The 13,216-nt window shown below is 39.6% G+C and overlaps 3 protein-coding genes across 9 annotated transcripts; 1 reads left to right on the top strand and 2 right to left on the bottom strand.

Moving 5' to 3' along the window:
* Window positions 1-6,362, bottom strand: LOC122072623 (soyasaponin III rhamnosyltransferase-like). 7 transcript variants are annotated; one of them, XM_042636991.1, is made up of 5 exons: window positions 4,072-5,647; window positions 2,874-3,012; window positions 2,274-2,528; window positions 1,949-2,017; window positions 1-1,738 (listed from the first exon to the last, which is right to left on the bottom strand). In XM_042636991.1, the coding sequence occupies exon 5, from the start codon at window positions 1,656-1,658 to the stop codon at window positions 249-251; it is 1,410 nt and encodes a 469-aa protein (XP_042492925.1). In that variant the 5' UTR covers window positions 1,659-1,738; window positions 1,949-2,017; window positions 2,274-2,528; window positions 2,874-3,012; window positions 4,072-5,647; the 3' UTR covers window positions 1-248. The 7 variants fall into 7 exon arrangements, with proteins under 7 accessions (XP_042492925.1, XP_042492924.1, XP_042492926.1 ...); XM_042636990.1 differs by lacking the exon at window positions 1,949-2,017 and having other exon boundaries at window positions 2,132-2,528; XM_042636992.1 differs by lacking the exon at window positions 1,949-2,017.
* LOC122074390 (UDP-glycosyltransferase 91A1-like) lies at window positions 4,177-6,397 on the bottom strand. The gene is made up of 3 exons (XM_042639213.1): window positions 6,243-6,397; window positions 5,770-5,912; window positions 4,177-5,234 (listed from the first exon to the last, which is right to left on the bottom strand). Exons 1-3 carry the CDS (start codon window positions 6,395-6,397, stop codon window positions 4,177-4,179), a joined length of 1,356 nt encoding a protein of 451 aa, XP_042495147.1.
* Window positions 6,373-12,567, top strand: LOC122072622 (probable disease resistance RPP8-like protein 2). The gene is made up of 4 exons (XM_042636986.1): window positions 6,373-6,509; window positions 7,008-7,213; window positions 7,598-10,500; window positions 12,142-12,567. The coding sequence occupies exon 3, from the start codon at window positions 7,655-7,657 to the stop codon at window positions 10,430-10,432; it is 2,778 nt and encodes a 925-aa protein (XP_042492920.1). The 5' UTR covers window positions 6,373-6,509; window positions 7,008-7,213; window positions 7,598-7,654; the 3' UTR covers window positions 10,433-10,500; window positions 12,142-12,567.
* The last annotated feature ends 649 nt before the right edge of the window (window positions 12,568-13,216 follow it).

Below are 13,216 nucleotides of genomic sequence, written 5' to 3'. Positions count from 1 at the left end.
TTATCAAAGATCCATTCTTGAATTTTTAAAGCAAGCAAAGGCCTAAGAATCTCCAAAAACCAGAGTGAAATTAGATCCTAGTATCATGGGAACATTTCTTTCCTTTCAAAATTCACATATAAACGAAAGAGTACAGAATGGAAAACAAACAAAAAAAAAACCCCAAAAACTGGCTTCTTAGAAGCAATTTACCCAAATATGCACTTCGGTTAGGGCCGGATTCAAAACCAAGGCAATGGAAAGGAAGATCAATTTTGTGCTCGAACCCCATTTTTCAGATACTGGACAAACTCACTTATGTAGTGCTCTTGATGCAGGGTTGGATGGTTGACAGCAGCAGCAACTTCTGCTGCTTTGAGTCCTATCTGGTTCCCTTCTTCTGAGGCCATGGCTTGCCTCAGACACTTTGCAATGGCATCCCTACTAAATGACCCGTCTTCATTTTGCTCAACTTGGACTGCCAAACCCTTGTCCACCAACAACCTAGCATTTAATATTTGATCGAAAACCAGAGGCAACACAATGAGTCGATGACCATACCTCAGATTCTCTATCACAGAACCCCACCCAGCATGAAACATAGATCCTCCAATGGCAGGATTGGCTAAAATTTCCACTTGAGGAGCCCATCCAATACACACCAAACCTCGCCCAGCCGTGTTCTTTATGAAGCTTGGAGGTAGAACATCAACGTCGTCGACAATTTCAGATGCCTCTTCAGATTTTATGAGTGACCATAGGAATGGCAGATTGGAAAGCTCTAGCCCAAAGGCTATCTCATGAACTTGATCTTTGCTTAACTTACATGTACTTCCAAAGCCAACAAACACAACAGACTTGGGTTTTTGTTGATCAAGCCAGTTAAATATTTTAAGCCACTCCTCATCATGATAATCCCTTTGCTCTGGCTGATCCAGTGGAAAAAACCCCACTGGAATAACTGGCTTCTGGTAGATCTTCTCAAGTACTTCCAAGTAATCACCTTCAATTTCCTTGCAAGTATGAACAGCCACAGCCTTGCACCCATTTAGAACTTTACTCACTCTTTCACCCAGATGCCCATTGTAATACAAATAATAGCTGCCATTGGCTTCAGCGCCACGCCGGAAGGCAACGGATGATGGAAAAGTAACCCACTCAGGCGGTGATGTCAGGGATTCCGGTGATGGACGGACTTTCTTTAGGCCCTCTCCTGTCAAACACTCCGGTGGCCCGCGAAAGACCATGGTGGCGGCCGAGACGACAGAAAAGCAGAAAACTGGCACACGAAAATTGGCAGCAATGTCAATCACCCAATGCGGAAACACATCAACGCCTATCCAATTGGGTGATTCATTGGCGATGAATTTCTTAAAGGGATGACACAAAAGATCATAGGCAGCCCTTAAGTCCACCTCTTTCTCTAAAGAAACGTCGACGGTGGCCTCGGCACCTTCCGGTAAGGAACTGCCGTCGATGACAGGGAGTGGAAATGCCACCAAATTTATGAAAGCAGATAGTTCTGAAGGTGGTTTGGGAAGTCTTTGGATGTTTCTAGGTGTAGAAATGAAGGAGACACGGATCCCAGCTTCAGCTAAGGCTATGGAGAGATGGAAGAATGGAAACAGGTGGCCAAAGGCTGCATATGGAACCAGAACTACATGCAAATCTTTGTCCATTTCTTATTTTTAAGAGGAATTTCCACCACTTGGTTGCTTTTGGCCGTTTGAAACTCAAACTCGAATTTACTCCAGGCTACCTGCCCATTGTCACACAAAATTATTAAAATGCAACAACCAGACAATGCATACAAAATTACAGGAAATCTCTGGCATTGCAACAGCCGGGACTGGAGACTAGGAACCCATAAGGGATTCCTCTGGGCCACTCCAATTCCTTGATCCTTGCCCAAATTAAGTGAAACAGATATAAGAAAAATATTTCGGATTCTTATTTCCCGAAGGAATACCTCTCTTTTTTAAGGAGCCCAAACGACCGCAGATATATAATCTTCTATACAGTTTCCTCTTGAAACTAACTGAATTTATACCCATGTCGCAAAGATCATTTTAAGAAGTGGCAGAGTAACCAAAAAAAGAAGAGTCAAATTGCTGGAAATACTTCACAAATCAAGAAAGAATGAGATGCTTACTAAGATATAACTATGGGTAGTAATAACGTAGTCCCTATACTAACATTTACCGCGGAGCACAGAGCACAGTCCCACAGGTCTCTGAAGCCCACAGGGAGAGAGGGAGAGGAAGGGAGAGAGAGAGGGGTTTCAGATTTCTAACCTGTTCCCGTAGGTCGCTGCTTGGCTGCTCCGAGGAGGGCTAACTATAGATTCCAGAATGAGAGAGAGAAGGATTAAAAAGTGGGAGAAAGTGATGGGTTCCTCCTATCAAACAGAAAAGTCAAAATAGCAATAGTATGAGCAATACTGCCAACCATGTGCCTATCATAGAAGAAGAAGCTGTTCCCGTAGGTCACTGCTTGATGTTCATTATTCCTTTTCTTCTCTTCATTTTTTTTTGGATGAAAAAGCTATCCTATGGATAAAATAATACTAGTAATAAGGATGATGCTTTGTCATGTGGAATTTTGAAGAAAGAACACATTAAACTTGTTAGCTTAAATTGTTCTTTTCCATTACTTGTTTCTTGTCAAATGGCAATAACAGATAAGTAGGCTGAAACACACTTTAGTCAAAGATGCTAGTGAATTTTACTTGATGCACCTCGTTGGGCTGAGACACCAGGGGTTGCTAAAAGTTTATGTGGGTTCTCTGAAGTGTATAAAAGAGTAGTGTATGGAAAAGAAACAACCCTGTGACTATACAAATACAGTGTAAAGAGATTAAAAAAATAATAAGAATAAAGTAATACAGGTATTACAGGTTTATGCTGCCTCTAAATTTGTTCACTTGAAGTAGGTCTCACAGCTCACTCCAGTCAAAGATGCTAGTGAATTTTAAATGCAACTGGCCACTTGCAGTGCATTTGGTTTCTCAAGAAGTGGGGATCTTGATTTTTCCTACCAAACAGAAAAGTCCAAAAAAAAAAAAATTATGAGCAATAATGTAGACCATGTCCCTATCATAGAATAAAGCCATAAACAATTAATAGAAGAAAAGGATAATTTAATAACCCAATTAGCAAGCCAAAAATAATGTACATTTTATACGCAACCACCGGCAGAAGTACGTCATAAATTATGTCGACCATGTACCTATCTTAGAAGAAAGGCATAAACAATGAATAGAAGAAAAAGATCTTTTAACAATCCTTATTTCACCATCTTAGCTGTAATACTTTTCTTCTTCCTTATTTTCTTTTTCCCAATGTGAAGACCCTGCAAATTTTGGCAATCTTTAGGAGTTTACTCCCTCTCCTCCTTTTATTGTTATCTATTGTGTTGGTTGGTACATCACCTCTATCAAAGTAAAATGCAACAACTGATAACAAGTTTTCCTTGAGCTGTAATGCCAACTTAATAACAGTGTCTTCCTCTCCCACACACCCTTTCACTTGTTCTAAGTTTCCTGATAATCTAGAAGGCATTGCAAGTATTGAATGATTAAGGTACAAAACATAAAAATTAAACAAAATAACAAGTGAAGAAAATTTTTCTTACATCTTAGAAAACCCAAGTAAACTTTCAGCAACCCTGGTATCTCAGCCAAACCAGGGTGCATCAAATACCAAATGCCTTTATTACTGAATGTTTCAGCCTACTTTATGCAAACAAGTTTGATGTGTTCATAATAACCCAACATTAATCAAAAGGTTTTAGAGAGTAAGTTCTACTCTAACCTAGACAACAAGCAACACAGAGAGCCTACAGATCATGACAGAAGTTAGAACAGAGCTTATCAAAGATCCATTCTTGAATTTTTAAAGCATGCAAAGGCCTAAGAATCTTCAAAAACCAGAGTGAAATCAGATTCTAGTATCATGGTAACATTTCTGTCCTTTCAAAGTTCATATATAACCCAAATATGCACTTCGGTTAGGGCCGGACTCAAAACCAAGGTAATGGAAAGGAAGATCAATTGTGTTGCAACCCCAATTTTCAGACACTGGACAAACTCACTTATGTAGTGCTTCTTGATGCAGGGACGGATGGTTGACAACAGCAGCAGCACTTCTGCTGCTTTGAGGCCTATCTGGTTCCCTTCTTCTGAGACCATGGCTTGCCTCAGACACTCGGCAATGGCATCCCTACTAAATGACCATCTTCATTTTGCTCAACTTGGATACCCAAACCCTTGTCCACCAACAACCTAGCATTTAATATTTGATCAAAAACCAGAGGCAACACAATGAGTCGATGACCATACCTCAGATTCTCTATCACAGAACCCCACCCAGCATGAAACATAGATCCTCCAATGGCAGGATTGGCTAAAATTTCCACTTGAGGAACCCATCCCATACACACCAAACCTCGGCCAGCCGCGTTCTTCCTGAAGCTTGGAGGTAAAATATCGACATCGTTGGCAATTTCAGATGCCTTTTCAGATTTTATAAGTGACCATAGGAATGGCAGATTGGAAAGCTCTAGCCCAGAGGCTATCTCATGAACCTGATCTTTGCTTAACTTACATGTACTTCCAAAGCCAACAAACACAACAGACTTGGGTTTTCGTTGATCAAGCCAGTTAAATGTTTTAAGCCACTCCTCACCATAATCCCTTTGCTCTGGCTGATCCAGTGGAAAAAACCCCACTGGAATAACTGGCCTCTGGTAGATCTTCTCAAGTACTTCCAAGTAATCACCTTCAATTTCCTTGCAACTACGAATGGCCACAGCCTTGCACCCATTTAGAATTTTAGGTACTCTTTCACCCAGATGACCATTGTAATATAAATAATAGCTGCCATTGGCTTCAGCGCCACGCCGGAAGGCGACGGATGACAGAAAAGTCACCCACTCAGGCGGTGATGTCAGGGATTCTGGTGATGGACGGACTTTCTTTAGGCCCTTTCCTGCCAAACACTCCGGTGGCTCGCTAAAGACCATGGTGGCGGCCGAGAAGACAGAAAAGCAGAAAACTGGCACACGGAAATTGTCGGCAATGTCAATCACCCAATGCGGGAACATATCAACGCCTATCCAATTGGGTGATTCATTGGCGATGAATTGCCTAAAGGGATGACACAAAATATCATAGGCAGCCCTTAAGTCGTCCTCTTTCTCTGAAGAAACGTCGACAGTGGCCTCGGCACCTTCCGGCAAGGAAATGCCGTTGATGACTGGGAGCGGAAATGCCAACAAGTCTATGAAAGCAGATAGTTCTGAAGGTGGTTTGGGGAGTCTTTGGATGTTTCAAGGTATAGAAATGAAGGAGACACGAATCCCAGCTTTGGCTAACTCCACGGGAGAGATGGAAGAATGGAAGCAGGTGGCCAAAGGCTGCATATGGAACCAGAAACACATGCAAATATTTGGCCATTTTGATTTTAAGAGTACTCTCTACCACTTGGTTGCTTTTGGCCGTAAGAACTCAAACTCGAATTTATACCCATGTGGCAATGATCATTTCCAGAAGTGGCAGAGTAACCCAAAATATCACAACAGACCCAAAAAGAAAAGAAGAATCAAATTGCTGGAAATACTACACAACTCAAGAAAGAATGAGATACTTATAAAAATATAACTATGGGTAATGAGTAGAAAAGGGATCCTCCCTCTTTCGCTTAACATTCACCGTGGAGCACAAAGCACAGTCCCGCAGGTCTCTGAAACCCACAAGGAGAGAGGGAGAGAGAGGGGTTTCAGATTTCTAACCTGTTCCCGTAGGTCGCTGCGTGGCTGCTCCACGGGGTTTGCCGTTTGCTGTTGCTCGAGGAGGCCCAACGATAGATTCCAGAACGAGAGAGAGAGAAATAAGGATTAAAAAACCAAAAGTTGGAGGAAGTGATGGGTTCCTCCTACCAAACAGAAAAGTCAAAATAGGAATAGTAAAGTATGAGCAGTAATGTCGGGCCTCGGCCATGTGCCTATCGTTCTGACAGCAATCTTTCGAAGTGAGAGCTTTGGTATTGAAAGTTTGATGGCCATCATGCACTATGATTGTTGATCCACAGTCACCGAAGAACCATCTGTACCACCCGTAGATTTTAGTTCCAGTAGATCTTAAGCACAATCATTTTCTATTCCAGTAGAACATCCAGGATCGCCATTACAGGTATATAATTTTACTTTTGTTGAAATCACATTCACAAGTGTGTAAGAGTGAGCTTATACCCACAAGTTGTTACTCGCTCGTCGGAGATATCGCCTCGCCTGCCGCGAATTGTTCGCTGTTGCTAGCTTGCTGCAGATGTGGTCGTAATTTGGTGTTGGTGGTTTGCTGGTTTCCAGATGCTGTCGGGTAGGACGTCCGTAGATTGAATGGGAGATATATACAAGCCATGGAAGATTGATATCTCGTACTGGGCATGCACCGATTGACGGCAGAGGAAAGCACTTCCACTTCCACTTCCACTTCTTCCCTTGCATTCTTTTAGTTCTGCCTTCATAAACATGTAAGGGATAGCTTCCTTTGTGACCCATTTGATGTTTGCCACAAAGGATGTCCTTAATCCTTATAACCTATTGACTGAATATAACTTTTTAAACGCTAAAATTTCTTCCTACCCATCGATTGGATATGATCATCCTAATCTTTAATCAGAGATTTGGGATTTTTTGGTATGACTTGACCAGTTAATTAGGCTTTATTACAGGTTCATAATAACCCATAAAATTAAAGAACACAGGCTTATGCTGCCTCTAAATCAGTGAAAATAGCATAAGCCTGTGGTGCTTGGGTTGCAGTTAGATTGAAGTGGAGGTTTCCTGCCAACATAAAAGTCAAAATAGCAATAATAGAAGAAAGTCATAAACATTGAATAGAAGAAAAAATATCTTTTTAAATCTCTAATAGCAGCCATATACTGTCGACCATATGTCTTTAGAATCTCATCTGCGACGTTTTTCTTCTTCCTTATTTAATTTTTCCTATTTTTCTCCCTGATGTGAAGAACCCTGCAACCTTTGGCAATCTTTAAAAGTGCGAGCTTTGGTATTGAAAGTCAGATGGCCATCATGTCTGCTGATTGTTAGCCGAGAGTCACCAAAGAACCACTTCTCCCTGCTCATAGCTGTTAGTTCGTGGCTGTTAATGATAGTAGATCACCAAGTTCAACCATATTATGTTCCAGTACAACATCCAGGATCGCCATTACAGGTACATAATTTTACTTTTGTACTGCTTTTGGTGAAAATCATATTCACAAGTGTGTAAGAGTGACCTTATCCAGGTGAATTAAACCTCCTCTACCTGCCACAAGTTCAAATGGCTTTAGACTTTACCATTTCAGGGAACTAACTTCAAATTGGTTGTCTCTTATCCTAGCATCCATTCAATTGATTTGAATTTATGAATACAAAAAAAAGTAGGTACAGGTTCATTCCTAAACCACCACCATTGGCTAATAAAGATATTGAAAGAGGCAACCGATTGAAGATTTTAGGTTTAATAATCAAAAGTGACAAAGAAAGCATTCCAAAATCTAATCTTAATGAATAATCAAATTTGAGCTTAAGGTTTCATCTTATTTTGGCTACGCAGGTGAAAGAGTACAGAGGAGCCTAGCAACACAAAACAGAGGAGAAAAGGGAGGCCAATATGGCAGAAGCTGTAGTTTCCGCTATTGCAGGTAGGCTTGGGGACCTGCTCATTCAGCAAGCGATTTTCTTGGTTGGTGTGAAGGACCAAGTGGAGGATCTACGAGATGAGTTGATGTGGATACAGAGCTTCTTGGAAGATGCTGATTCAAGGCAAGATGAAGGCTCCCTAGTGAGCACCTGGGTATCAAAAATTAGGCATGCAGCTTATGACATTGAGGACATCATCGACACCTACATCCTCATGGTTGCAGATGAAGATGAGAAGTTTACTCCAAGAAGGACACGCTTCCTAGGTTCCCTTAAGAGGTATGCCTGCATTTGCCAAAAAGGGGCAAACCTTTATACTATAGGGAAGGAGGTTGAAGTGGTCAAAAATCGAATACAAAAGATCGGGGATGAAATGACAAGGTACGGGATTAATAGGAAAGATGGTGGCTCACGAGGAGATAGGAGGAGCCTTTCTCCACAAGATAGATTTCAACAACTGAGAAGATCCTCTCCTCAAGACGATGCTACTCTCAAAGACATTTTTGGGTTGGACAAAAACATAGAGAAATTGGTAGCAGAACTAGTGCGCAAGGAAGATCGATGCCACCCAATTTGCATAGCAGGAATGGGTGGCATTGGTAAGACAACTCTTGCCATGAAGGTTTACAACCATGAAGAAGTTAAGCACCATTTTGAGTGTCGAGCTTGGGCTTATGTATCAAAAGACTTTAGTGTCAAAGACATCTTTAAGAGACTAATAAAAGAACTCAAGCCCAATCTCAGTACTGAGGAACTGCTGGAGATGGGATTGTTTAGTGAAGTATATTTGGAAGAGAAGCTTCGTGAGTTATTGAAAGATTGTACATACTTGGTCGTACTTGATGACCTATGGGACTTGGAAGCTTGGGAGAGTCTAAACAGAGCATTTCCGCAGCAGAGTAAGAATAAAGGAAGAGTAATTCTTACCAGTCGCAACACAAAAGTTGCTAAAGAGAGCATCACTCACCAGCTGGGAACTCTAAATGAAATGGATAGCTGGAAGCTTTTTGTTGTTAAAGCGTTTGGCAATGATGATTGCCCCCCAAATTTAGAGGAATCGGGGAAAGAGATGGTGAAGAAGTGTGATGGTTTACCACTAGCTATCGTTGTGTTGGCTGGTCTATTAGGAGAAAAGTCGCCACAAGAGTGGTTTATAGTGAGAGACCGCATCAACCAACAACCAATAATGAAAGAAGGCCGAGGGAAAAATAACCTTGAAAAGATATTGTCTTTGAGTTACAATGATTTACCCTATCAATTGAAGGCATGCTATCTCTATATAAGCTTATTCCCAGAAGATTATGAGATCATTGCTGAGGAATTGATTTGGTTGTGGGTTGCAGAGGGTTTCATAAGATGTCAAAGAGATGTAACAATATTGGAAGATGTGGGTAGGGAATACTTGAATGAACTGATTGACAGAAACATGCTTCAAGTGGCATATAAGGATGACTTGGGGAAAGTTTGCTCTTGTCGAATCCATGACCTTCTAAGAGAGTTCTGCATTTCAGAAGGTGGAGAGAACTTTTTAGATCATTATTCTCATGCCTCCTGCTCGTCATTGTCTTCAACTACAGCTTCAAGCGTACGTAACTCACGAAGATATGCTATACATTCAGGGATTGGAAGGTATGATTTCTCCAACCTTTCTAACTCACATTTACGTACGCTACTGTTGTTCAACCTCAATCGAGAATCTCTTCAACAACAACAGTTGGAATCCATTTCAAATATTAGATTGTTGAGGGTGCTTGATCTATCAAATGTTGACCTTCAAGGTATGATGTTGCCCGATGCCCTTGGAAAGTTGATTCACTTGAGATACTTACGATTGTCTAACACAAAAGCAAAGGTACCATCATCCATAGAGTGCTTGCAAAGCCTACAAAACTTAGACTTATGGGGGAGTAATTGTCATTGGTCTGACATAGCTATTGGTGCTTTATCCAAGATGACACAATTAAGGCACTTACTTTTAGATTACAAATATTGGGATGGTTTGGACAAAGAGGTTGTTGCTTTGCCACAAATTGACTCTCTAACAAACCTCCAGACTCTAAGGTGGGTGGATGCCCTTGTTTGGAAACAAAATGATATGACCAATTTGATCAACCTCCGAGATCTTATGATAATAAATATAAAGACATCAGATGTGGAGTTGGTGTTGTCATCAATTACTAAGTTGGACAGAATTCAATCATTGGATCTGAAATTATCAGCCTATCAATCTACAGAGTATGCATTCCCAACGCTGGTACCTCTTTCTCGTTGTCATCACCTTCAAGCTCTGACCTTGAGGGGAAAGATGGAAAGGCTACTAGAAGATCCATACCATGAATTCCCACCCAGATTGACCGAATTAAACTTGGTGTATTCAAGGCTTGGGCCAAACGCAATGGCCACGTTGGAAAAATTACCCAACTTGATGTCCCTTTATTTACACAGAAGTTCATACATGGGGAAGAAAATAGTTTGTTCTGTACAAGGGTTTCCCCAACTCCGTACGTTACGCACCCACCACTTAGAAACAGAGGAGTGGGAAATCAAAGAAGGAGCATTACCAAAGCTTAACCGTCTATGTATTGAAAATTGCTACAATTTGAAGAAGATACCCATGGGATTGAGGTTTGTTGCCTCTCTCCAGGTGTTGGAGTTTTACGATATGTCTGAGGAATTTTTTGACAGATTCAATAGAGGAGAGGATGCTCATGAAATTGGACACATCCCCTCCATAAATGCCAGACGGTGATGGTAATTGAACAGATCATCTTCAAATTTTTGTCCCTAGTGGGGTGGAGTCATTGTGGAGAAGAACAGGTACTAGTATATTATCAATTTGTGACTTTTCCTTATTTTAATAAAAAAAAATTCACTTTTATTATTTGATTTTACTTGTGGAATGAAAAGCTCTATCCTATGTATATAAAGTGCCATCGCCTCCGTATGTTAAGGATCATATGAATGATTGCAACTAGGTTCTTAGGTAATGGTGTAATGAGATATGATTTATTTAAAATCTAGGGATTCAGCATAAGAAGGACATTCCCTTCAAGATACTCTGACTCAATCCACTGAAATGAATACTTGGTTCATTTAATGCGATTATAAATAAAATATTTTCTTATTATTTTGCTTGGTTTTTATGAAAAAACAGTTCTACATCATACACTTTCTTTTCACCAATTCATTTGGTCTTATTTACTAACATTGGAAAAACCAGAAAAGTTTTGATCTCATTTTCTTATGCGCAATAATTGTAAGAAGGTTATACTTTTTTATGATGAAGACAAATTTTATTTCCGAACAAACTTTCAAGTATTTCTTTTCATCTTCCTTTTATTTTTCATGGATGGATGATTTTAGATCATTTATTTATGTAAATTTATGATTAAAAAAAAAAGTGTACTTGTAATTGTTATTGTTTAGAGATGGAATTAAAATGTATTATTTCATTACTTGCCAACTTTTTAGTTCACTAAAGTTTAAAGCACTCCAATACATCAATATCAGAACCTTTTAACAACACACTAGTTTTCCATTGCATAATAGAGTAAGCAATTTGCTTGAACAAGAGCATCACATTGTTGGGGGGAGTACAACAAAAATTTCACAAGGCAAGAGTCCTATGAAAACCAAAAGCTAAAGAGAAACTACTCCATGGCCATGATACAATACTGGAGTCTACAACTGGGTTATGCACCTCTTTTGAGTCACAGCAGATCTCCAAAATCCCCCAATCACTTTCTTTCGCAAACTTTGAGCCTTAGTGAACGCCTTTTGATCCTGCTTCAATATTTTTTCATGTCATCAAATAATTAGCAGCAGTTAACTTTAAATTTCCCATGAAAATAATTCCTGCTGCCCAACCTGGATATAGGGACCTTTGGATTTGTAACAGCAATGCAAATCAAGATAGGATAGGTACTTGGCTTTGTTCCTTGATCTCAGACTCAAACATTGTTTAGTGTTTTTCATCTTTAAAGTAATCTATTAGTTGATCTCTAATATGGTATTTGACTGGTCGTATTTCAAATTTATCTAGTCAAACTTGTGTTGAATATATTCCTTTAACTTCCTAGTATTCTAGTCGAACTTCGCTGTTTCTGATCAATGTTCATAATCTCATCATAGTCAAATTTTGATGGAGATTATTTGGTATGTTAAATAAACTCTAATTCCTTATGGTGTTTCTCTAGATTCGATCAACAGTGGTGTAGTAAGTATAGCTTTGAGCTTAAACAAAAACAAGTATGAGATGCTTCTGTGGTGCACCCAAGGAACAGAATCTCTATATTGAGTTCTACAACATCTATTGAGCATTTGAGCCATTAATTGTAGTTTGTAGTTCAGCGTCATATATCTGCTCACTAGGACCCAATTGATGGTTTTTTTTCTTGGACCTCACAGAGGCCGGATGGGGTGTTCCTGAAGATTAACACATCTCTTTTTGTTCCATAGTTACATTAGTCTGGACAGATTTCAGCGGAGGAATATAAACATAAGGAGGTTGTCTTGTTAGCTGTGAACCACAGCCATGCAGAGAACACACATCCTTTGTACCAGAGAAGCGGCAAGCACAGTTAGTTGATCAAAATTCAAAGCATTGATTCCACAATTAGTGAAGGACGCACCCAGAGCTCACAGCTACATACCAGTTGTACATATCAATCCCATTTTCCTTCAAACCGAGCATGGAGAACCCCCTCTTACAGATTGAAATATTTTATGCTTAATATCTTGGGATTTCATGACCACCAGATCTGTTGCATTCTTATGAATGAACAAAAAAAGTACAGTAATTACTTGGGTTATCCATTCTGGTCTATTTTTTGGAACCGAATGAAGATTTCAGACCATCATTGTGGTCCTTAACATCTTTCTTAACTGACATTTACAAGAACTCTTTCAATAAGAAGACTAAGATACAGGCAAGGATCATCAAAATGGCTATAATATTAATGATTTTACAAGAGATTATGAACTTCATAATACATTATCTACCAATACAAGCTAGGGTTGAAAATTACATTGACAGATGAAATTAATCTTTGTTTAATAAAACAATATTGACCATTTTATCAAAGAGGCAAGTTCAATCCCTCTCCTGCTTTTCTTGTTGTCTTATCTTTTTGTTTGGGTGCTTCACCTCTATCAAAGTAAAATGCACTTGATACCAACTTTTATTTGGCCTGTAATGCAAACTTAACAACATTATAACACTTCCACTTCTTCGTCTGCATCCTTTTAGTTTTGCCTTCATAAATTTATAATGCATAGCTTCCTTTGTGACTCATTTGATGGTCATTTGATGATTGCTACAAAGGAAGTTGTGTGTAAATGTTATAACCAATTGACTGAATATAACTATCTATACTCAAAAAAGTTATTAAAATTTGTCCCTCTTAGTATTTCTTCCTTCATGTTCTCACCAAATGATTGAGGAATGCTATTCAAGTGATCCTATTATATGATAAACTCAGTTTCCTGACCTTGGTGTGACGGCCTTAGACCTTTCTAAGCAACGGCGCTGGCA

The sequence above is a fragment of the Macadamia integrifolia genome, chromosome 3 (assembly GCF_013358625.1).
Source record: "Macadamia integrifolia cultivar HAES 741 chromosome 3, SCU_Mint_v3, whole genome shotgun sequence".
In the NCBI taxonomy this organism is placed as follows: Eukaryota; Viridiplantae; Streptophyta; class Magnoliopsida; order Proteales; family Proteaceae; genus Macadamia; species Macadamia integrifolia.
This window is presented reverse-complemented; position numbering and strand designations above follow the sequence as displayed.

Coding starts and splice junctions, on each gene's coding strand:
- LOC122072623 (XM_042636989.1), bottom strand. CDS start 1,658: ATGGACAAAGATTTGCATGTAGTTCTGGTTCCATATGCAGCCTTTGGC.
- LOC122074390 (XM_042639213.1), bottom strand. CDS start 6,397: ATGGCTTGTATATATCTCCCATTCAATCTACGGACGTCCTACCCGACA. Junction 5,913..6,242: donor GCGATATCTCCGACGAGCGA/GTAACAACTTGT, acceptor TCTGTTTGGTAG/GAGGAACCCATCACTTCCTC. Junction 5,235..5,769: donor GCAGCGACCTACGGGAACAG/GTTAGAAATCTG, acceptor TTCCGCTCCCAG/TCATCAACGGCATTTCCTTG.
- LOC122072622 (XM_042636986.1), top strand. CDS start 7,655: ATGGCAGAAGCTGTAGTTTCCGCTATTGCAGGTAGGCTTGGGGACCTG.